The sequence below is a fragment of the Arvicanthis niloticus genome, chromosome X (genome assembly GCF_011762505.2).
Source record: "Arvicanthis niloticus isolate mArvNil1 chromosome X, mArvNil1.pat.X, whole genome shotgun sequence".
NCBI classification, from domain to species: Eukaryota; Metazoa; Chordata; class Mammalia; order Rodentia; family Muridae; genus Arvicanthis; species Arvicanthis niloticus.
This window is the reverse complement of record NC_047679.1, coordinates 108250087-108275523: the sequence shown is the minus strand read 5'-3', so window position 1 is coordinate 108275523 and position 25437 is coordinate 108250087. Positions and strand designations below refer to the sequence as shown.

General features: G+C 46.9%; 1 protein-coding gene across 4 annotated transcripts in view; it reads right to left on the bottom strand.

The window, feature by feature from the left end:
• Positions 1 to 25437, bottom strand: part of Bcorl1 (BCL6 corepressor like 1) — a 67651-nt gene that overhangs the window by 14876 nt on the left and 27338 nt on the right. For all 4 annotated transcript variants that reach the window (XM_034485538.2, XM_076918797.1, XM_034485540.2 and 1 more), the window contains 7 exons: positions 22114 to 25395; positions 16541 to 16706; positions 15389 to 15469; positions 13070 to 13456; positions 7958 to 8181; positions 3343 to 3564; positions 878 to 1044 (listed from right to left, as the gene is read on the bottom strand). In XM_034485538.2, the coding sequence (XP_034341429.1) occupies positions 878 to 1044; positions 3343 to 3564; positions 7958 to 8181; positions 13070 to 13456; positions 15389 to 15469; positions 16541 to 16706; positions 22114 to 25395 (4529 nt within the window). The remainder of the gene's footprint in view (positions 1 to 877; positions 1045 to 3342; positions 3565 to 7957; positions 8182 to 13069; positions 13457 to 15388; positions 15470 to 16540; positions 16707 to 22113; positions 25396 to 25437) is intronic.

Sequence of the window (25437 nt, the reverse complement as noted above, 5' to 3'; positions counted from 1 at the left end):
CACAATGTAGAGCTACTAGTAGTTCAGCAGAGAACAGGTCCCTGGTGGACATTAAAACTAAAGCAGGTGTGGGTGGTTGTGGAAGAGGAAAAACCTGCTCAAGGGCAGGGACAGGCAGGGAGGCTCCACACCAGGTAGCAGTCAAGCAGAGCGTATACATTTTGATCTGGGTCCTTCTACTTGGTATGTAGCTCCCCTGGGACCCTACCTAAGTAGGGCCTCTGGTAGAACAGAGGAGATGGGTGTGACTTCTCTAGACATGGTAAGGTTTTATGTTTGTATATGTGTGTACATTAATATGGTAGTACATGTACTTATTTATGTAGTGTGTGTGTGTGTGTGTGTGTGTAGAAGTCAGGAGACAACTTGCAGGAATCAGCTCTCTTCTTCCATCACGTGGAAGTCAAGAGTGTCAGGCTGGCTTTGATGGCAAGTCCCTGCATATACCAAGCCAACCTCACAGACCCAGGGAGCTCATTTTTTAAGTGCACAGGAGACCAAATTACAAAAACCAAATCTGAATGTCACCTCTAGATTACTTTTCTGCTTGGGACCTAAGGCCTCAACTCCACAAGAGACAAATGGTCCATGAAGATGGTATTCAGGAAGGTTGGGTGGACCTGGCATGGGACAGGATGAACCCTAGACAACCTCAGCCTTTCCTTAGTCCATTGCAGACTGGCCACTGAGGAACTCATCAGCTCCTGCCCCTAAACTGGCTCCCTTCAGCCCAGAGAAATCCTTTGAAAAGGTTTCCCGGTTAAGGCCTTTTTTGACACCAGCAGCCTGCCATGCTGCAAACATCCAGGTTGGAGTAAAGCTCTAAGCGAGGGACCAAACTGAGGTTTGAGACTTGGCAAAGCAGCAGCCTTCTTGCCTTGTGCCATCCTGCGAGCTGCAGTTCACATTAGCCCCATGTTGCAATAGGATGTTCAGGATATCAGTCCAGCCCCGGGAACAGGCTTCGTGCAAGGCTGTGTAGCCCGCGTTGTCACGGTGATTCACATCCTCACTGTGCTTCTGGAGGCAGTAGAGAACAACGTCCTGTAGGGATGGAGAGAGCTCTGTGAGCAAAGAGAAGTCTAAGTTTTGGAATCCTCCCTGTTAGACTTGCCGCTCCATAAGTGTCTGACAAGGTTCACAGCCTGTCTTTTATATGAAGAAACAAAAGACACAATTCAAAATCTTCTGTGAACCAAGTTAGTTCTCAGCCTCCATGGCTGGGGCCCCAGCCCTGAGTTGTTCCCTTGGCAGGAGGAAGACATTTCTTATGGCCAAGAGCACTCATCTGGGTGGTGATCACTGGGGTGAAGTCCTCAGACAGGTTCTCCTTCTGCCCAGAGCTCACCTTTCTGAGCTTTACAAGATATGGATGGGAGCTCTGTTCTTGAGAGGTGCATAAATTCCAGTTACCCCACCGAGCACAACTCAATTTGCTTTGTGCTCTTAGACACAGTCTCGTGTAGCCATTCTTATACTCCCTATGTAGGCAGGAATGATCTTAAATCTCAGATCTTCCTGTCTCTGCCTCCTGAATACTCAGATTAAAGGTATGTACCATCCCACCCAATTTATGTAGGGCTAGGAATTGAGACCAGGGCTCTGTACGGCTAGCAACTGAACTACATCTGTACCCACAGTGCACTTCTATCATTCAGCCTCAGGTAATGCTACCTTCTGGGGCTGAGTAGATAGGATCAAAGGTAGAACTCAAGTGACTTGAAGCATTCCTGCTACTGTGGGACAAAGGTATGAACAAACTGGGATGGAGACTGGCAGTGCCATTGCGTGACTGGTTTCCAGAGCATGGTACCCACTAGTTCTGCTGTCAATGCTCTCAGGAAGCCCAGGAGACAGTATGAGAAGGTGGTTGGAGATAGCTATTCTGTGCCTGGGCTGGGGATGTCATGTCTCACTAATAAGATGTCCACTCTTCCCCAGACCAAGTTCCAGCTCTGTTCTAGTCTTCCCCCAATGTTCGCCTGTTGGCTGTTTCTGCAGAGACTGGATTTTGATGCATCTTGAGGTCTGCCTGAGAGCCATGCAGATATCCATACTAATACTCAAGAAAGGTAAACTGGCTGCTTGGTGGGGACACCATGATTGCTGCACAGACGTCTGAACACTTACAGGTGCAGAGCGCCTAAGAAGGAAGATAAACTCTGGGATGTGAGTAAGTCCACAGCCACAAGCAAATCACCATGGAGCGGGACAAGGATACATAGCCAAAGGTATGTGTTTCAACAAAGAGCAGAAAAGGATAAAAATGTACACCAACATACAGCCTCAGGTAAATCTCACCAAGATCAATGAGGGAGTCCTTCCACTCCTCAGCTCATGGGAATCACAGGATTTGTTTGAACTGAGACAAAAGTAGTGTCATAAATGATACTGGACACATTTTGTTTTCTTTTGTTGGTAGCCCAGGCTGGCTTTGAATTCAATATATAGCTGAGGCTGGCCTTCAGTTGCTGATTTGCCTGCCTCTGCCTCCGGGGGGTTGGGATTAGCACCTGGGTAAATGTGCCACATACACCCTTGCCATATCATTTCATACTGCTAACGCCAGGCTTTTCTTTGGAATGAGACCTCCCTCAACAGGCTTTACTGTAATCAAAGGCCTTAATATGATAAATAAGTGCTCAAGGAATGCTGCTTTTTTGCCAGACATACATCTTCAATTCTAGCACTTGGGAGGCAGAAGCAGGGAGATCTCTGTGAGTTCAAGGCCAGCCTGGTCTACAGAGTGAGCTTCAGGATAGCCAGGACTGTTACACGGAGAAACTCTGTCTTGTAAAACAGGAAGGGAGGGAGGGTGGGAGGGAGGAAAGAAGGGAGGAAAGAAGGCAGGCAGGCAGGCAGGCAGGCAGGCAGGCAGGCAGGCAGGCAGGCAGTTTGTTCTCATTCCCATGTTTAAGAAAGTATGTAGCACAGGTGGGTTAGCTCAGGCTTTACTTATAGAACTTGCTCTTGACCCTTCTACCTGAAAGCCAAAATGAGGAGAAACTAGAAGAGACAAAGTGTAACCAGTAATCATCACCCCGTGTGGTTGGGGGAGCCACTACTCCCCCTTCAGTAACCTAAGACAAAGTGAAAATTCCAAATCCCCTCCCTAGCCCAGGAATGTAGTGGATAATTCTGTGCTACTTTTTCAATTCATTTCTCTTGAACTGACATTTCAAAGAGCTCACCTTCCCACATAAGGAGCAAGGCAGCCTCAAAGACCATGTGCACATTAGAGGGAGACCGTCCAGATGCAGGCCCCAGAGGAACCAATGTATAGTTGCTCCCATCCAGGGCAACATCATCCTGCCGTTGCCTGCTCAGAGACAGCTTACTCACCTTATAACCCAGACGAGCTGCTCGCTGCAGGAGGGTCTCCCCAGCATTTTTATTCACTATAAGTCTCCGTGCCTCTGGGGGAATCTGTCGGGCAGTGGGTGACTCTGAGGCCTCTTCTGGGCCAGCACTTCGGTACTTAGAGGGTGTACATGGTTCTGTGGGCTTCACTGGAGTGGGAGATTTAGAAGATCGTGTCTTCTGCTGGCTCCAACGACCTTTGCTCTGGAAAATAGAAATGAAGTCCTGGGTCAGGCCAGGCAACATATCCAATTCATCATGGCCGTGTCATCTGGCTGCCAAAGTCACCTCGTTACATCTGGCACTCATGTTTTGCTTTATTTAGAGTATGCCAAGTGGCCTAGTCTACGGTCAGCTTGGAGACTAGAGGCTAGGCTAGTCACTAGTCATGTGAGCTTATTTTCAAAATAAGGAGAGCTTCTTCTGCATTTCCATGGGTAGATGTTAAAAATATCAGACCCTCGGCCCCATAAACCATGGCTTGGCGGGAGGACTGAAAATTGGAAAGAGACAGCCCCACTTCTCTCAAGCACTTGGTATGCCTTTTCTACCCAGCCTCAATGTCCACGTGTCAGAATTTTGAATAAGCTGTGTCTATAGGTAATGAGGACAAACACACACAGAGGCAGTAGTCTGACTGGTCACAATTCTCAATACCTTCACTCATATATAAACCCGGCCCCATATCCAACCTCACAAGCTTTCCTGATCTTTTACCACGCCATGGCCTAAGATTATATTCAGGCCCATTCTGGGCAGTGGAACCAGACAGGGCTGGGTTTGAAGTTTGCTTTTGCCATCGACTAGTTAAAACCCCTGAAATAAGGCCTAACTCCTCTCAGCATCACTTTCTCCCTTTGAAATAACGAAGTACTACAAAGGCTGTGAACTCCAAATGTTCTGAGAGGTCTGTCCTCACAAGTCACCCATGGGTGTTTCCCTTTGCCCCGATTTTGAATTGAAGGTACACAGAAGGTTCCTGTGCTTGCTCTATTGTGTCTTCCTTGGTCTATAGGGGCATGGGTCACTTGTACCTCAAACTCAGGTTCTAGGTGAGGAATAACTGTGTTGGAGTAACTATTCGAAGATGGGAGCAGCCTCAGTTGCACCTGGCTCCAAGTCAAAGCTATGAACTGAAGGACACCTGAGGGATGTTAGCAGGGTTGGACGGCATGTAAGAGAGACATGAATCCCCTAGAAAGCAGATAGAAGTAAGGGGGTGGTCACAACTATGGACCCTGAGCACCCTACCCCTGGGAGTCAAGCTCCTGTGTAACTCACCCAGGTAAGACTACAAAGGGAATGGGGTGTGACCTCCATGGCCAGGTCCCAAAAGACACTGTGGTTCCTCTGTGGTTCTCTCTCTCAAATCATTTTCTGTGAGTAAAGCCTTCTGAGGAGAACCATGAGGGAGGGAATAGAGGCCTCCTCCTAATGGCCAGCATCATTTTGCCAGCCATGTGCATGAATTCCATACATCGGAAACACAGAGATAGTCCTGCCTAACACCTTGACTGTGAAACCCCACACCGGGCTCAGCTAAGATGCTCCCGAATTCCTGAGCTCCAGGAACTATGAGATGATACATGGATATACGGTGCTTGTTAATGTAGAGCCACCAGATTTTACAGTGAATTTTATGCTCCAACGGAGCTAACATGAGCATTTCCTCAAGGCCCTCAGAGCATCCAGGTCTCATCCCAATCCTGTCTTCTAAACTATTCTCCTGCTCTCTCGACCCAGTGCCCTTTCTGCAAATCCAGAGCCTCCTCAGAGTTTATAATCTGACACCTCCTGTTTTTATTTTCTTGCTGTTTTCTTTGCTATTTGGTAAGTCTTGAATCCCCTAGTTTGTTTTTCTTTTCTTAATTTCTGTTAGGATTCTGTCTCACTATTTTGCTTAAGCTGACCTTCAACTCCAGGATCAAGCAACCCTTCTTCGCCTTCTCCACCTAGCTCTCTGGCTAGTTCTTAAGTTCCTCAGGGGCATAGGTCACATTGTCACCTTCTATTTTGTTGCTTACAGCAGTGAAGTCAGAGCTGGGTGCATTACCAAGCACAATTATGTTAGCTTGATTCAAGCTATCCGCGTACAAAGCCCTGGGTAGTCAAACCAAAGTTACCTAGAAAGTTACCTAAAGTCAAGAAAGGAGCACTAAGAGATAAAAGATGCAGATCCAGGGAAGCTGTGCCCTCTGGTAAATCTCAACAAGTCTTGATCAGTTTCTGTGGCAGAAGGGCGGAGGTACAATCCCTAGCAAGAAAACACTATGTGATGCTTCTTTGTTGCTAGGAAGATGGAGAATATACCACCAGGACTGGAAGACATGGGGAAATGTACCAGGTTTTGTGAAGCTAAGCCAGGCTCCAGTGGGTAAGTTTCTTTCTGAAGGCCAGGCTGCCAGAGCAGGCAAGAAGGCTGCCTGAGAGGGGGAGGAGTGAGAACATGTAAGGGACCCCTCCCCCTCTCCCCTTCCTCCTGGCTCTGAGCCCCTGTGGGAAGAAGCCCTTGTCCAATGCTCCGCTTTAGTGTTGCAGGAGCATCCCCCATCCTCCCCCTGCCTTGCTTCCTACTACAAAGCCCCGTGCCATGGGGGCAACTGGAGCAGGTGGTGATGACTGGGAGAGAAAGAAAGGCGGGAGGGAGGAAGGGAGGCCCCAGGGAGAGACAAAACCCTCTCCAGGAGAACATTTTAGCAGACACATTGCCAGACAGAAGAACCAGACAGAAGCATGAATGTGCTGCTGAGCGTCCATCAAGCGGCTGGCTACCTTTGTGTGGGATGGGGCCATCTGAGTATCCAGGAAAGATGGGAAAGAAGGAGCAGGATCTGGGGACCTCTACCTGTCTCAGAACTGTTTAAAGGTGGCAGTGTTTCTGCCTACTCACCTACTTCCCAGGGATGCCCAGAAATGGACAGAAAACAGTTATTCAGAGACTGTAAGACACACTGACAACCAGTACTCCTCCTGAGGCAGACAGATTTGTTTCATGTCCTGATTCTGGCAAGCAGGACCACTGAGTCACCTCTCACAAGTCCTCACTGTAAAATGACTGGAATATAAGTGCCTAGCTCTAAGAAGTACTTGGGAATTAAGAGAGCTGGGGAGATGGCTCAGCCGGTAAAAGCAATTGCCATATAAGTATGAGGACATGAGTTCGAATCCCCAAAACCCATATAAAAGCTGCACTTGTGATAGAAGTGCCTATAAACCCAATACTCTCTGGGAAGATGGGAGATGGAGACAGAAAAAAATCCACAGGAAAAAAAATTCATTCTTGCTTGTCCGGTGCATTTAGCAGAAAAACAAAGAGACTGTCTCAAGCAAGAGAGAGGATGAAGACCTACACTTGAGCTTGCCCTCTTACCTCTACACACAATATGGACACATACATTAAATAAATAAAAAGTGACAACAGGAACGAGGTGGCCAGTACCAAGCACGTGTCTGCACTCTCCCAGTGGTTCCTATTGTTCTTGTAGTCTATGCGTTGGGGCGATGGATACCCTGCCATGCCAGGTCACAGTTTGCCATGCTGTACCTCCAGTTCTCTTATTCCTGTCTCTGCCTGAAGTGCAAGGATGCACACTGACCCTCAAAGAACACTTTCCGGTTATCAAAGCCTGTCACAGACATTGCCTCCTTTGTTCCCCCAAGTACGCTGTGTGACAGAAGGGGTAGGGAGCATCACTTCCATTTTTAAAGATGAGCAAATAGACTTGAGTGCCTGGTCTAAGCTGCAACAGGATTCATGGGGGAGGAAGGGGTGGGAAAAGACAAACATCCATCCTTCACTAGTACCATTTGGGAATTTCCACTTGAAAGCTAGACAGAAGAGTAAGTTACTCTTACTCTAACTAGCCAAACCAGCCCAACATGGTCATTTGATTTTCTGCTGTCAATGGCAGATACCTATCACAGGTACACGCTGGACCTTCAATTCACTTCCTTCAAATGTAAAACTTACCCAACACGAGGACTATTTTCATTGTTCTTCAGTGGTACATTGTAGAATCTGACATCAATACAGGCGTTATGAACCTCAGAAGCAAATGAACTGGTAATTTTGAAAAGGGTTCAAAGAATGCTTGCCTGGCTAAATGCTACGTGGCCAATGCATTCGCTGCTAGGCTTCTTCCAGAGGCCAAGGAACAGGGATCCTCAAAAAACCTTTGTCTGGATAACAAAATCCTGGCTTCAACAAGTTATATTCTACCTCACTTGTCTCAGAAAGCTCCACGACTGGTTTCTGGTGAGTTAAGCTTAGACAAAGCTTCTTGATTACATGTTAACAACTTGTTCGGGCTAATACCCTGCCGTATAGATTTTTTTAACTCAAAGGGGGTACAAGGATAGTTGGGGGAAAGAAAGCAGGGGTCAAACCCTATATTTAACTACACTTTAGTTTCCACTGTTCAAATCTGTCCCAATGCTTCTGGAACGAGTTTAGAATCCTTTCATACAAATCAGTGGACCCCGCTCCCCACCACACCATCTACCTGTTCCCTTTGTTCTCCCTTGCTAGAGGGACCTGGCAGAAAGTCTGCCTCTCTAGCCCACGGTCCTCATATTGCTCCCTTGGGTGGCCACATACCCTTGCCTCTTCTGAGACGTTTGCCATGTGCTTGGTCTTGCACTTTCGTTTTCCTGATGGCTTTTCTGAATTTTCAAGGCAGGCTGGCTCCTCCAGGTTATTTGGAAGGAAACCGTTTGGTGAGTCCGAGATCCCCTGGGCTTTGCTGGACAAGAGAAGGTTCCTGTTCCTGAGGCAGTGGTCTGAACTTTGAGAGGAAGTCTTCGGCTTGCGGGCCTTTGAATCTGAACAAGAAACAGGAAAGAATGACTGTAAGAGAAATGGAACACCATCCTTTAGTGCTTCCCCATACAAATCCCCCCTCTATCTGCAAGAGGAGCTTCCCAGCCCTGCCAGCAGGGGGCAGCCCATCGAACTGGCCCCCAAATGTGGGTCAGTTTTAAAGACTCTCCCCATAGCTCAGAGCAAACCAGACTCTCTTTTTCAGCCTTTCTCCACCCCCTCCCTCTCCAAAATCAAAAGCAACTTAGCAGTTTTGCTGAAGTATCAGGTACAGTGAGGTTCAAGTACAAAGTGGAGGGCTAGCTTTAGGAGCTCAGTTCTGCCCACCTCCAACTGCCTGTTAGTCACTGTCTGAAGATACCAATATCAACGCAACAGAAACTCCCCAGTCTAGTATGGGCCTACTTAACTTGTGTGTAATGGCAGGAAGATACTGCCTTCTCTGGATGGAAATCAGATCATTGGTAGCACATGGCCACAACAGGTGTCTAGAATTCTAATTTCAAAAAGGTCTACTGCAAACTCTACTAGCAAGCGCCTCACCCCATAGGGTCTGCCCTAAACCTCTTGTGTACGCGACATAAACCATTCTCTTGTATCTATTGGCAATAGAGGCTTGTATGTGTGGCTATATATTATGTAGTTGTAGGTGCTAGAATGAGCAGTCACAGAGGCCAACATCAGGTGTCAGTCCCCTCCCTCCACCCTGTATTGAGGGAGGGTCTCTCTTATTTGTTGCTACACAATCTAAAAAGTCAGACTTGAACTCAACATGCAACCAATGGCTCTAACCTTCTGATTCTCCTGCCTCCACCTGGCAAGTGTTAGGATTACAGGTATATTCCACTCTAGCTAGTTTACATAGCACTGGGAATCAAACCCAAGACTATGCATTGTACACAATCATCCTAATCAGCTACAAAGCACGTTCTTATCCCTGGCTTACCATTAACTTTGTAATGGGATAGAAGCAATCTAGAATCTCTTTGAACCTTGGTTTCCATGTTATAAATGGAGAGAATAATTCAAGTCCCCCAAATAGGAGCAGAATTAATTGAAGTGATACAAGCAAAATCTTCTATAAAGTGTTATAAAGATTAAGGCATCAGTATGACTTCAGTGTAAGCTCTATGGGGAGGGGTATCTCTGTCACAAGACTGAACACCGAGCCTCGCACACAACGGATCAATAAGACTATAAAGTAACTGCGACCTCAGTTTCTACCGTTTGTGAAATGAAGAGACTGGAATCCCAGACTTCACAACTCACTGCCACCCCAAACTCAAAATGGACTCTCATCTATAAAATTGCCAAAGGCAGATACAGATGTAGGAATCCCCATTCAAGACTGGAGAACTGGCTGGGGCAGGAGGTGGCAGCACAAGCCTCAAATCTCAGCATTTGGGAGGCAAAAGCAGATGGATGGGATCTCTGAGTTGGAGGACAGCCTGGTCTATGTCGTGAGTTCCAGGACTGCAAGAACTATGCAGAGAGAAGCTGTCTCACAACAACAACAACAACAACAACAACAAGAAGGAACTGGACAACTGGTTGTAGCTTACGGATTTAAGAAAGAAGCCCTAGCTATCAGCTATCACACTATCGTTTTCCTCTACTAAGTGCATCAGTGGGTCCTCATAATATGGCCAAGAAACGCTGTGCTACATGGTCTCTGACACTTCCAGCAAGAACACTCCAACTCAGGTCTTTCCCCCGATTTTTAATTTTTTAAAAGTGTTTTCCCCTCTCTCCAAAAACCCAAAACACAAACATAAACAACAACAACAAAAAAAAATTCAACAAGACAAAAAAAAAAAAAAAAAAAACAAAGCAAAAAAAAAAAAAAAAAGGTCATTAAAAAAACCCATGGAGTACATTTTGTGTTAGCCTACTACAGTGTGCATGTGGCCTGGGCTGGAGTGCGGTTGCTATTACCCAGCAACACTCTGAACAAAACTGACTCACCTTCCCAGCAGGTGTTCCTGTCCCCTTTTGTTCTGAGACAGGGATTCTCTGCCTCACCTTAGCTGCCTGTAGAACCACCTGCCTCTGCACCCTGAGTGCTGGGGATCCTACACTGCTTTTTTTTAATTTTATTTTTAGAGACAAGAGTTTCTCTGTATAGCCCTGACAGTCCTGGAACTAACTTTGTAGACCAGGCTGGCCTTGAACTCACAGAGATTCCCCTGCCTCTGGCTCCGAAGTGCTAGGATTAAAGGCGTGTGTCACTACCACCTGGTTTCATGTTTTATAGACATGGTCTCAGTATATAGTCCTGGATGACCCAAAACTCACTATGTAGACCAGGTTAGTCTAGAACTTATAAAGATTCACCTACTTCTACTTATTGAGTGCTGTAATTAAAGGCATACACCCATCATGCACAGCCTTAATCGGGGACTTCTGCCACAATAAGAGGGTTAAAGCAAGAGGAAGAAACAGAACTTTGCCTTGTAAAAACTGTAGGAAGCATGGGAAACCACATTACAAAGTTCAAGAAAGGAGAAAATAAACAGGCATCCATTCCATGCACCCAAGGGCAGGGCAAACTCTGGAGTATATTCAGTCACAGAAGAACCAAAGCTTGATGCTAGCCTACAAAAGCATAGTGTGGAGGGGACAGGTAGGTGCATGGAAAGAGGTCTTTCTACCTCTTTCATAGAATGAGAAGCTGGCCAAGCACTGGATGAGAGGAGAGGTCATGAAAGTTAGACAGGAGTAGGGTGATCTACCTGGCTTGGACATTTCCTACTTCTCTGACTCTAGCCTGAAAGCCAAATAGTGTTAGGTAAGGGAGACTGGAGCTTTCTGAGGAACATGCTTGTTAAAAAATTCCCCGTGGGCTAGAGATGTTTCAGTGGTGAAGAACAAACACTAAATGCTCTTCATGAGGGCACAGGTTTGATTCTAAGCACTCACACAGGGATTCACAACTCCTGGAACTGCAGTTCCAGAGGTTCTGATGCCCTGTGCTAGCTAGCCTCCTCAGGAATTGCCTGCATGTGGTGCGTAGACATACATACAGGAAAAGCACCCATAAACATAAAAAAAAATAATAATAATGTATTTTAAAAAACTGTTCTGCATGAAAAGATTTGCCAATACTAGTAGTGGCTTCAATGCAAAGCTCCCAGACAGACTCAGAGAAGGAGAATGACCTACTTCTCAATAGTCTGGGCTGCCCCTAAACAAGCAAGATACCTTGACCACTGGCATTCTGCATGTTGCTGCAGATGGTCTAGCAATGCTAGCTGAGCCCCTATCATGCATGCTGTGGCAACTTCTATGCCAATGTTACGGACTAGCTGGCAAACGGGACCAGGAAACTCCAAAGATGTTCTTCTGATTGACAGAGCTGACAACCCAAGCTAGGGGTAGTAAGTATCATGTGCCTTTAATCCTAGAACTTGAGAGGCAGCGGCAGGTGGATCACTGTCAGTTTGAGGCCAGCCTAGTGTACATAGTTATTTTCAGGACAGCCAGAGTGGTATAACAGAGAGACCCTGTGTCTAAAGAAAAATTAAAAGAAGAAAAAGAGAAAGAAAAAAGAAAGAAAGAAAGAATGAAAGAATGAACAAAAGAAAGAAAGGGAAAGAAAGATAGACGAAAAAAGAAGAAAGAGTTTATATAACTCTAGGAGATTCTCCCAAGCTAGGAAAGCAGCCTTCATTAGAGAGGACTGGGTAATACAGAAGCCTCTCGGCATCCTAACAAGAGGCAGAGGCCAATGGTTTGACAATTCATTCATGACCAACCCATTACAGTTCAGGCAAAAGAAGGGGAAAATTGCCCCACTTGTTCAGACAGTTGATGAAAATGAGCTCAATTACTCTTGAGCGAGGGGACAGGTATCATATACATCTCCACTTCAACAGAGTCAGAAATGAGGTTAAGCCTTCTTTGCATTATAGCATAGCCAGGATCTACTGCCTTTTGAATGTGAGCTTGTTTTGTTTTACGTAATAAGGGAACTATACATATTTATCAGCAGCTCAAAGCGAATACACTGTAAGAATCGATTGTTGTTTCAGGGGAGAGGTCAGAGAATAAGAAGAGACAAATGTGTTGCTATGGAATCCAGAGATTGGCTTTTTTGCTCAATTAGAAATCCACTATGAGTCCTGGACCGCACTTGAAGTATACCAGCACAAAGAAGCTTGTTATGCCCATCTATCCTTCCATGATAATATTTAAAGCATCTGACATGGCCATAGAAAGTTTTCATAGCTCAGGACCACCTATATCACCTCAAAACTTGAACTCTTAAAAAAAAAAAAAAAACCCTGTGGCTTTAATTGAGAAAGCAGAGTTTTACATACTTCAGGTTTCCATTGCCTTTAAAATGAGTTCATTTCATTTTACTTTGTGAGCAGACTAGAGGCACTGCCAGGCATGGCAGCCAGTGCCCTCACTCTTTGTTTTGACACAGGTCTCACTATGTAACCCAGGCTGTCGTCAAACTCACTGTCCTCTTACCTCAACCTCCTGACTGCTTGGAAGACAGACTTAATACACTACACCTGGTTTGTCTCACTTTTCAACTCAATATAACAGAAGAGAGAATCTATATTCTCCAAAGACTTGACTCTGTCAAGCCAATCAGAACTCCCTAGTATGACACTGGCCCAAGCCAAGAATATCACAATGGCTTGGACCACAGGCTCAGATGTCCATTTTTAAAAGGTTAGTTTGTAGGGCAGTTTGAGTTCATTCATTCTAGATTCAAAGGCACATACTCAAGGTGGATCTGTATGCCCCCCCCCCCCCGGGCCCCTTGTGACAGCTGAAGACTATAGCACCAGATTCCTGTCAGTCCTAAGGCCTCCGATGGGTGAAGTGGGGCATGAATGGCACCATGCCAGAAGTTTCCCAGCCTAGCGCCAGCCTTACCTGCTCTCCCTTTCCGCCTCTGCTCTTCTTGTTCGGTCAGGTACTCCCCAGTCTGGTATTTTCGGCTCTTCTGCCGTCTCCGTTTCTTTCTCTTCATGAGGCCCTCTTCCTCATCATCTTCCTCCTCTTCATTAGTGTCCCACATTTGCCGAGCAGCTTCCGTCCTCCAGGGCATCTCTCGGGCTCGCCACAGATGCCTGCGGCCTTGGCTCAGCAGGGTCTTGTCCTGGGCATGATGACTGCGGTACTGGGTATCCCTTTGGGTCTTTCTGACTTTTCTCCTCTTAGCTGGGGTGGGAGCCACCTCCTCCTCTTCCTCTGTAGGGAAGACCTCCTGGCTTCCCATGTCACTGTCTGCCATACCAGCAAAGGAGCTACAGATGCTTCCTGTAGATGAGACATACAGAAGCCATTCAGGTACTTCTTTAAGGGATTAAGTATGGGATTGACACGTCTCTAGAGTAGAAATCTGTACAACTCAGTTCAATATCAGGATCTGTCAGCTATTAGGGTTACACTTATCTCGAAGGACTGTTCTGAGGGCTCAAATGAAGTCTTTCACTCTTGAGTACGTACTTTATAGAGTCCAAAATACTATATATAACCATGAAGTACTAAGAACCATCTCACTCATCCATGGTGCAGTGTTAACTTGAATTCCACTCACAAACTAAACTCTCACTTAGTGTTGATCAGGAGCCACGCATTGTAAAAAGGGCAGGAAAAAGCTACAGTATTCTGCTGCTATAGGAACAAGTGACTAAGGAATCCTGGTATGACTACTTAGCCCTAGTAACCCTGTGGTCCCACCAATATGGCCATGAGAGCTACCTTGGCCAAGCAGAATTGTTACAAAAGAAGAGTGTCTGTGACGGAGAGGAGAGGCAAGGAGTCTCTTTCCTATGCCACAGTCTGATTTAGCCACGTCCCGGTGGAACACAGCAGGTCCTCTTCCATTCAACTAATCCTACCTCCTACAGAGTTGCGGAAGTTCAAGGGTGGAGTTTTCTCTCTAGTCTGTCTGCCCCTCCACTGTAGCTGTTCCTTGCTGCTGGACAAGTACAAGCCTGATCACCCCAGGACAAACAGCATCTTTCCTAGTCTCTTGGGTCACCTTGCCAAGAGGCTATTTTCTCTCTCCTCACTTACCCAGAACTCTGCTAACAATAAAAGCACAATCCTAAATTGGCCTGGTTTTACACTCCCAGAGATCTCACAACTTCCTTAGAAGCAACACTACTACTAAAAGCCCAGCTGTTAACTCAGCAATTCCAAGACCCTAGTAAGGTCAGCAGAAGAAAACAAACAAACAAACAAACAAACAAACAAAACGGTTGGAGGGGAAAAAACAAAACAAAACAAACAAACAAAAACAAAGAAAACCCACCCTAGACCAAAAGCTTCAAGTTGGTCAAGTACTTAAAGACAACAACTACCCACTAAACTTTGCATTATATGGACCAGACAGGGAACAGAGTGTTCTAATGAATCTAATATTCTGGTTAATACAGAATCACCATAGAGATCACATAGAAATCACCAATTTCCAAAGAATCAAATACAGCACAATGTGTTTAACACAAAAAATGGGACTGGCCATAATGCAATCACTCTTTGATGATTCAGAGGATACTTCAGGACTTCCTGAGGCCTCCAGGCCATCATTATAAGTCCCAATCACCATAGAGCTTGCCATGTGCTGAGGTGCCAGTTAACAGGATGTCAGATCATTGACTTTTCACTGCACTATGAGGCTCTATTCCTTCCAATTTGCTTGGGAATCTGGGTGAATGCAGGCAACCATCTCTGTCCTGTGTTCCAACAGAGAGCCAGCAGAGAGGAGCACAAACTGTCTTCTTTAGACCCAATACTAATACAAGTTCTGTAGAGCAAAGGTAATTGTGCCAGCCCATACAATTCAATGACCCTTCCAAGTCTGATAACACCTGTTGCATAGGATGATGAGATTAAAGCCTAAAGGTTGAAAGTCTGAGGACTTCAGATGGGCCTCGATGATCATGAGATGCAAAACTTTAGAGCACAAATTTCCTGAGTGGCAGGGGTCTTTCTTCTTTCCATCACTGGCTTTCAACAGAGAGATGATGTTAAATCTCTAATCTAACATAACTAAACAAACTGTCCTAAAATTTCAGGCAATCTTTCTGCCCCGACACAGAACTCTGTTGTCCCTGCAAACTGCTTGCCATTTTGGTGCAGGGAAAGAAAATGTCTACTTACACCGATGACAAAATCATTCAAAACCACATGTGTACCTTTTCAAAGGTACCAAAGCAAGGCCTTATTTTTACTTAGTCTTACCAGACTGACTGCGTGTCCGAGTGCTCAGAACCACAGGGATGAAGTCACGGAAACTGCTCTTTGCTTTCTTTTCCAAGGAACCTGGAGTAATGCGTGGTTTAGGGGCAGAAGGTAGAAATATCACAATTAGAAATCTATAAACCAGAAAGCCCACATGGGAGGCTCAAGTAAGAAAACCGAAAGGTTTGTATCGAGCCTGCAGTTAGCCTGGTTTAACCCAACTGACTCTCCTTATGCTGCTATCACTACCCAGCCCTTTTGGGGAATGGTGATTTTTCAAAACTTGGGGCTGGGTCGTTTTTTGCTGATACCAATAAAAGTAATGCACAGAATCAATTTAACAGCATGCTCCAAAGTACAACCTCTACCTACAGAGTGCATAGGTTAGTGTGTATTCGTTAAGCTCTACCTGAGCTTGTATGTAGCCTATCCCAAAGAAGAGCAACCTCCATAGACCTAACAAGGTAAGGCTGGAAGTGATGGACAAATAGAAACAGGTGTATGAGAGCAAAATAAAAGAGGTATGTCATATCCAATGAGCAAGATCATGAACTATGGATTACTATATAGATTATATAGATAATCCAAGAAGGCCTGGATTATCTCTCATGAAGGCACTGAGGGACCATCTACAGTAGAGTACACAGATCAAGTATACCCTATACCCAACCCAAACATTCTGGGTATCCTTAACTGGAGGTTAAAAAAGGGTTTGAGACATTGCTTAACCTTTCTAGCTAGCTAGCTAGTCAGCTTTTTGTTTCTGGTTTTAGAATGGGAGTTTTCCAACATACCAAAAGGTAGAGAAAACAGTATAATGACTCCCAAAATCCTGCTGTTTTTGAATAACTATTCCTACAGCTGCTGCTTCTTTGAGTCTAGATCCCACTTCAGGGAAATGGGTTGGTGACTCTTGTAGGACTGACTGCTCTCTATCCATTTGCAAATTACCTTGTTCAAATGTTAAGACTAGAGAATGTGGGGTACTCTAATTCATGAAACCAGAACACATCAGCCCTCTCTGGCTGTTAATTTCAGAGTTCCAATTCTATCTCTATTCCACAGCAGAGAAGGATCCATTTTCCACTCAATCTCTCAGCTACTCTCTCCCCACCAAAATTCCACTGGATCCCTCTGGAGTTCAGACTGTACCTTCCTCATGACCATCTGCTCGTTTTCCTGGAGGCTGGGACTCAGGCTTTGTTGGCTTCCGGTGCTTGTGCTTTCCCCTGACTCCATTGTGCTCTTTTCCTGAATCTAAAGCCCCTCTGGGACTTTTCTTGGTGGGTTCCTGGGGGTCTCCAGGCAGCTTCCGGCACTGTGTAAAGGTAGGACAAGTCAGGTCTGAGGTCAATTTTGCTTCTTAAGAATGTTCTCTATTCTTAGAAAGGGTCACATCATATGCCTGCTGCTTACACATTTACATGAACTACCAGAGTTAGGACTGGGCATGTGTATGTTACAGTATTATAGGACACACTGGGTTATAAAGGTTCTCTTGGACTTAGTCAAGTGTCCTTCCTTGATGGTTCCTTCAGTGATCTGTACCAGAGGTCTACAGAGTCTGTATTCATGGCCCCTCAGCACACATCCAGTGTTTTTTTTAAAGGTCCAAACTTGAGCCCCATACTCTGCAGACCCAACCACAAATAGGAATAGGCATTAAACAACAAAAAAAAAAATGCCTTTTCTGTATGTTAGGTAACTACATGGCTCAAACGACTTCATTGTCAGTGGCATTGCTACCAGTTGATAAAAATTCTGAGAACAGGCAAGTCAAGAAAAACTTTTTTCATGTGTCAGTTAATACCAGGAAACGGTAAGGGGGGGGAATGGGGAAAGGGGATGGCACCTGAAGTGTAAATAAAATATCCAATAAAAAATGGGGAAAAAAATACCAGGAAACGGACTAAACTACAACAAGAGGACCATTACATAGGAGGTGTGATTCCCACCTCCTGATGAACACAGTGGACAGGGACAGGTCTGGTACACCATTCACAGTGAAGCTGGGTCTATTTAAAGGATGCTTTACTCTCTGTATCACTTTCTACTCTATCATTTGCTTTATCCTAACAACCACCTCACCGAATAGATGAAGAAACGGAGACTCAGATAAGAGGTCAACTGACTTTTCCTGGGCCACACACACAGCCTAGAATACACACTACCTGAAGGGATGCCACTTACCAGGCCACCTTGCAAGGTAGCTCATTAACATGTGCAGTAAGAAAGATGGAGCTGGAACTAAGCCCCAGTGCGCCTGGTCCCCGGATCTGGGCCTCTTCTTATCAGCTTTCAGTGATCTCCTTCCCTATTTGTTGTCTCTGTCTACTGTTTCTGTCCAGTTCCATTCCCACCTATTATCAGTTTCCATACACACTGTAGGAACTCTGCCTCAAAGCCTCAGATTTTCACAAGCTTTGCAGTTTCTCCATGCCACTAAACAAGAAATGGTAAGGTAAGTGTTTCTAGTACTGTGGGCCTGGGGGCATGTAAAGTTATGTTTTAAGAAGACAGAAAGAGGCTCTCTGCTCCTCCCTGTTCCAGAGACAGCTACATCTTCTTGTGCAGTGCCAGCCTCATCCTGTAGACAAAGTGGTAAGTGTGAATGGATTTGGCTGTACTGGGAGCCTGATTACCAGGGCTGCCTTCGGCTCTGCACTTGGCAAAGTGGAGACTGTTGCCATCAACGAGCCCTTCATTGACCTCAACTACATGGTCTACACGTTCCAGTATGACTCCACCCATGGCAAGTTCAACGGCACAGTCAAGGCTGAGAATGGGAAGCTTGTCATCAACGGGAAGCCCATCACCATCTTCCAGGAGTGAGATCCCACTAACATCAAATGGGTGATGCTGGTGCTGAGTATGTTGCAGAGTCCACTGTTGTCATTACCACCATGGAGAAAACAGGGGCCCACTTGAAGGGTGGCGCCAAAAGGGTCATCATCTCTGCCCTTCTATTGATACTCCCATATTTGTGATGGGTGTGAACCATGAGAAATATGACAACTCGCTCAAGATTGTCAGCAATGCATCCTGCACCACCAACTGTTTAGCCCCCCTGGCCAAGGTCATCCATGACAACTTTGGCATCGTGGAAGGGCTCAAGACCACAGTCCATACCATCACTGCCACTCAGAAGACTGTGGATGGCCCCTCTGGAAAGCTGTGGCGTGATGGCCGTGGGGCTGCCCAGAACATCATCCCTGCATCCACTGGTGCTGCCAAGGCTGTGGGCAAGGTCATCCCAGAGCTGAACGGGAAGCTCACTGGCATGGCCTTCCGTGTTCCTACCCCTAGTGTATCCATTGTGGATCTGACATGCCGCCTAGAGAAACCTGCCAAGTATGATGATATCAAGAAGGTGGTGAAGCAGGCATCTGAGGGTCCACTGAAGGGCATCCTGGGCTACACTGAGGACCAGGTTGTCTCCTACGACTTCGACAGTAACTCTCTTTCTCTTCCATCTTTGATGCTGGGGCTGGCAGTGTTCTCAATGACAACTTTGTAAAGCTCATTTCCTGGTATGACAATGAATACAGCTACAGCAACAGGGTCATGGACCTCATGGCCTACATGGCCTCCAAGGAGTAAGAAACCCTGGACCACCCACCCCAGCAAGGACACTGAGCAAGAGAGAGGCCCTCAGTTGCTGAGGAGTCCCTGTCCTCAACACTGAGCATCTCCTCACAGTTTCCTTCTCAGACCCCACAACAACAGGAGGGGCCTAGGGAGCCCTCCATACTCTCTTAAATACCATCAATAAATGATCGCTGCACCCAAAGTTAAAAAAAAAAGAAGACATAAAGAGTTAAACATACTTGAAGTCAGCTATGCATGGTAGCTCACACCTTTAATCCCAACACTAGGGAGGCAGAGGCAGGAAGATCTCTATGAGTTCAAGGCCAGCCTGGTCTACAGAGAGAGTTCCAGAACAGCCAGAAGAACCCTGTCTCAAAACAACAACAACAAAAAGCTACTTGAAATTAATCTTGACTTATCAACTTGGCTGGATTGACAAGCTCTTAGTACAGCATACCTCTGGGTGTATCTGTGTTTTGTTTTGTTTTTTTTCTAGAGAGAATTAACTAAGGATGGAAGAAGACCTAACCTAAGGGTATGGAGCATCATACAGTAGGCTAAGGGCCCAGATAGAAATCAGAAAATTGATGGGCGGTGGAGATAGTTCAGTAGGTTAAATACTTGCTACAAGACCATGAAGCTCTGAGATTCATCACCAGAAAAAAAGTCAAGTATGGTGGTGCATGCTTTTGATACCAGCACTGGGGATGCAGAGCTAGGTGGATCCCTGTAGTATAACTAATGAGCTCTTGGTTTCAGAGAAAGACTGTATCACAACACAAAGTGGACAGCTAATGAAGATCACACAGAAGACTAACCTCTGGCCTGCACAGGTACTTGTATACACAAACACCCATGCACATGAGTACACCCAAACACAAAATAGGAAAATGAGAGCTCAGTTCCGCAGACATGCATTCATTCATATTCTTTCTCTGTTTCCTTCCCTCCTTTCCTTTTGGCTGCCATGAGCTGCTGTTCTGCTCCACTGCATTCTTCCCACTATGAGGGACTGACATCTCTGAATCCATAAGCCAAAACAAACCATTCTTCTCTCAGTGTTTTCTCAGATACTTAGTCACTGGGATGAAAGACTAACACGGGTTAATTTTTTTTTCCATAACCACATCCATATCACCTTCCAGTAGGGTTATCAATCTCTAGTCCCAGCGAAGCAGGATGGCAGCCATCTTACTGATGATATATTTGAGGGGAAAGAACCCTCAATTCTCCAGGCATGGGGAGCACCCACTGCCCCAGCAGATTCCTACCCTCAGCTCACTCAGTGGAGGACTAAGCTCAATGAAAAGCAAGTTACTGACAGTTCCTATGAACCAAGGTGTTAGAGAACTAGGGAGACAAGAGGAAGATGGAAATGACTGCTAAAAATCTGAATGGGTGCAGCTAAGGAAAAACTATCTTAAGGCAGAGGAAACAAAGCTAAATGCATATCAATTTGAATATGTCTGACTTATTTCTATATATTGTTTTTAGCTGCCTCTTTCAAGTATAGATCATTAACTTTTACTTCCTAAGTTAGCCCCCCACCCAAAAAAAAGAACATCTAGAAGAGATTTCTGTGTGTATCTCCTGCCAGGGAAGCCATGAAAGTAAAAATATATGACATATGACATATTCTAACTACATGAGAAGTTGGGAGGATGGGGAAACCAAGATAAGCGTTCGGGTTAAGAGATGTTTGAAATGCTTCAAGGGACAAGAATAAAGTATAGTCCGCATCAAATGAAACATCATTCTTTGGCGGGCAAGATGGATTAGCAGTTAAAGGTGCTTGCTGCTACATGTGACAATCTGAGGTCAGGCCTTGGTACCCACACAGTAGAAAAGAGAGCTGCTGAAAATTGTCCTGATTGCCACACAGATGTAGCATGCATGTGCCACACACATACACATGTGTATGGAAAATAAATATGAACGTCATAAAAGAATTTGCAAAAGAATTCAAGCAAGTAACAGGAGCTTACTCTGCCTCTAGACCATCCCCCAGCAATGGGCTGTTTGGAATTAACTCCTCCTCTTAGCTTGGCTATCAGTCAAGTGTTCTTTAAGAAAATGAGACCTGACAAAACACTTAGATTATCTGGTTTCCAAAGGAAAAACCTGGAAGCGCTGGTTGCCTTCTCCTCCTGTAACTTTATACTCTGTCCCCCCATATCTTTCAATTGGCCTACTGAGCTATCCATCGCACACTGGAAGGGCTGTGCCTACTTGTCATTAAGTCAACCAGACAAGAAGACAGAAGCTCCATGAGGGCAGGGGCCATTCTGTTTGTGATAGTAAACACAAGAGCAGTCACTAGCACCAACCGAGCACGTAATTACGTGCTGAGTTGCTATTTTAAGCTCTTGTATGCCATCTCCTTAATTGTAAAAGCTTTACTGAGCTCTGCTGTAACAATTCACCAACTTACATGTACAATGCAAGTGCTTTCATTATAAACACAAAATTGTGTAACTATCACCATTTGCCTGGTACAGAAACTTTTTCATCACCCTGAATGGAAACCCTCCAGCCCTCTCTACCCCTAGACAACTATCAAGCTATTTCTTATCCCTATCAATTTGCCTGTTCTGGATATTTCATATCAACATCTCATTTAATCTTTCTAACAACCCTCTAAATAAGTATTATCTGTCTCATTGCAGAGATGAAGGGACTGAGGGTAAAAGACATTAATCAATGTCACAGAGCTATGAAGAAGTGGGGTCAAAATGACCCTATCAAAGTTTCCTTTCTTTCCTGGGCCCCAAACTGCCAAGGCCAGCGGTCTATCATCTTTAAAAAACCAGGAAGAATTGTTCCTTGGGGAAGAGCCTGTGATTAAGTGATTTCCTTCACCAATACCTTCTCAGGCTTTCCAATTTTATCTAGGACAATGGCTTCCCTGGCCCCAAGATGAAATCATTTCCTACATCCTATGGAATGAGCTAGGCCCTTTCCAGGTGAAAATATCACATACAGAGAGCATGAGTTAAAAAGGGAAGGACTCCCATTCATCAGCTCTGTTCCCACAGCTAAGCTGCTCAGAGCAGTGTATGAGAAGGGGTGGGGTCAAATCCGGGAGAGACCCAAGTGAAGCAGACCATCAGGAATTCTAGGCCATACATGGCACTCACCTTGGGCCCCAAGGGACTCTGGACCACGGGCTGATCGTGTGGCTCTGGTGGCAGCTGCTGCTGTGGTTCTTCCTCAATTTCCTTTTCTTTATTACACCTGACCTTCTTCGGGGGCAGAGCTTCTGTCTCTTCATCTGGTTGCCAACTGTTCTTGCAAGTGAAGACCCCAACACTTTCCCGCTTCACTCGAGCTTGCCCAGCTTTAGCCCGGGCTTCAGCCTGGCCTCTCTGGGGAACTGCTGGGAGACCATCAGCCCGGAAGCAGTTGGCTAAATTGAAGACCACATCACCATCTGCTTTCTCCATTTTCACTCGCCCCAGATCCACCTGACTTCCAAGCTGCGAAAGGTCTGTGCTGGGGCCCCTCTCACTGCTGGGAACCATGTCTAAAATGAGTTCCTTAGAGTGGCTGTCATGAGGTAGCAAAGGCAGCTCAGGCATCTTGCACAAGTTCTGGGGGTTGGCCAGGACGAGCTCATGGGACATATAGGTAGCCAGCACTTGGTTTTTAGGCTTTGTGTCTCCTGTCAGCTTCATGCCACAGGCTGCCTGGGGGCCTTCCATCTTAGGAGTGCTATCAGAGCAGAGGTGGCTCTCAGATTCCTCTGATCCCTGATTTACTCCAATGTCCCCACTGCTAGGCTGAACAGACAGTGCCAGGGTCCCCGACTGAGGGCTGAGAGTCAAGAGGACAGGATTGACTTGTTCTTCATAAGGCTTGGCAGCAATTCGGCACGTTTTGTTCTTTGTGACAGCATCCTGCTCTGGAGCAAAGGGGCCCCCAGGCCGTGGCTGCCCCTCAGGAAGTCCATGAACAGCTTCACTGGAGCCAAGAGATGACACACCAGAAAACTCAGAAACAATGCTGGTGGGCCTGATAGGCACCCCCTGACTGGGGGTTAGTTGCCCAGCACTAGAAATGCCAATAGAAAGCAGAGATGCTTGGTGGTATGGTGACCAGCCAACAGGCAGAACCTGGGTGCTAGTGGGCTTCCCATTGATGGAACACCGTGGGTACATATTTGTGAGCCCTGTAGGTTTCCACAAAGACAGTTCCTTGGTTTGGCACCCTGGTAGCCCAGGGGCAATGCGGGCTGGGGTATAACGGGATTTGACTGTGCTTAGCTGTCCCTCAGCACCAGCCTGGCTGCTTTTCTTGCCACAAGTGGCACCAGTGCTTTTAGGCTCTCCTTGATCAATGATGGAGATGGGCTCCTGCTTGGGGAGATGACGAGGATCTCTGTTAAGGCCCAGGTTAGGGTCCTTGTTCAGCAGCAGGGATGCAGGCACTGGGTTGGCCACTCCCACATATGTGCCAGGAATGGTACTGATCAGAGCAGTTGAGTTTTTTACCCAGGTGCTTGGGTCTCCATTCCTCACCATCTCAGGAAAGATAACGAAAGGTGAAGAGGTGGAGCCTAGGCAGGAAGTAACGCTGCTGCCGGCAGCCTGGGTTGTGCGCTGAGACCTAGACAGGACTGTGGAAAGGAGGGCCTTGCTGCTGGTGTGCACAGGGGTCAACACAGGCATGGGAGGTGTTTTCCGCTGGTTCGGCAATGGAAGCTTCTGGCGGTTGGACTTGGAAGAGAGGTCAAGAGGCATCTCACTGCACTCGGGTGGAGAGGCCATCTCTCTCTCCAGCTGTGGAGGTGACTTGAGAGGAGAGAAGGTGACAGAAGTCCCTTCTGTTTGTTGATCGGTGCCCCCTGGCATCTTGGAGGGGTGTGGTGGGACTGAGCTCCCACTAGGGACTGGCAGCAAAGGCTGGGAAGTTGGAAGCACCTTGGCAGAAGCAGTGGTGAGGGAGGTATCTGCCAAAGGTCCAGGGACCCCATCAGGAGCAGGCTGGCTGTTAGCACTGCTGGATGGGGAAGTACAGGAGAGCCTGTTCACCTCTAAAGAGACCAACTTTGAATCTGAAGCCAAAGGCCGGGCCACAGAAAATGCATATGGGTAAGAGCGGAGCTCTGGAGACGCCAACACACCTGGGAGACACCTGTCCTGCAGGTAAGATGGCAGGACCGGGAGTGTGAGCGTGGAAGACACTCCCAGAGTGGTTGGCAGTGTAGCCACACTGAGTGGCTGGCCACAGCTTGGAGGTGGGATGTACACCAGCGGCTGGTTAGGGGTCAGCACTGTCCCTGGTTGAAAAGACAGGGGGACTTTTTGCATAGCTGGTGCCTGAGCTGCAGGAAAGCACACTCGACTCAAACTGAAGGAGGCTGGAATGGGTGCCGAGGTGGGGATGGCAGTTGGTGTGGCAGCTGGCATGGGCGTGGGGGCTGGAGTAAAGATTGGGGCCGGGGTGGGCGCAGGCACCGGTGTAGGAGCAAAGGCAGGAATAAGGGTGGGGGTAGAGGGCGGGCCAGAGGATGGGGTTGGAGTGGGCATTGGTACAGATGGAGGGGCAGGAGCTGCTGGAGGTGTGGATGCTGGCATGGGAGCTAGAACCGGAGTTGGGACAGAAGCAAGGACCAAAGTGGGAGCTGAAGGAGGCACGGGAGCCTGGATCAGAGCCAAGGGAGGTGCAGACACAGAGACTGTAAGAGGGGTAGGAGCAGGAGCCGACAAGGGCACAGGGACTGAGTGGGGAGCAGACACTGGCACAGGCACCAAGACAGAGGCTGACACGGAGAGAGGGTTTGAGTCAGAGATGAGAGTAGGCACCGAGGGTGCTGCTTGGGCTAGAGCGGGAACTGGTGCTAAGGGAGGGGAAGGAGCTGAGGCTGATGTGGCAACTTGGACTGGAACTAGTCCTGAGTGGGGCACTGGGGCTGGGACAGAGAGGGGAACTTGGAATGGATCGGGAACTGAGGGGGTCCCAGAGGCCGACCCAGGGGTAGGAGGGCAGATAGGTGCCGACAGCTGACTGAAGTTAGTGGTAACTAAAGGCAGGGTACCCTCCACAGGGACTCCAGTTCCCAGAGTTGCCAAAATGAAAGTGTTCTTCTCCCCAACACTGTGCCGAGAGTCCAAAGCCTTTACCCCGGCTGGCGAGCAGTCAACCTGTTTGCTCATTTGGGTGCTTAGGGGAGTCCAGGAGCAGTTGGCCCTGCTGTGGCTGGCCTCGGTGCCGTCAGGAGTGGGCAGCTTAAGCCCGTCTCCTGGGCTGCTCAGTGGCACCAGGAGGCCCTCAGCCTCTGCTGTATTCCCAACATAGTCCATTTTTGGCTGAGAATCATCAGGCTGATCTTCTGACCTGTGCCCAAGTTTTTCTGTGGTACTGCCATCTGGGTTTGTCCCCCGGGCATTGCTGCCACTTCCAACTGCCGTGAGCTCCACCTGCAATGGAAGAATAGCATGCCCATCTCAGCAAAGTCCCTG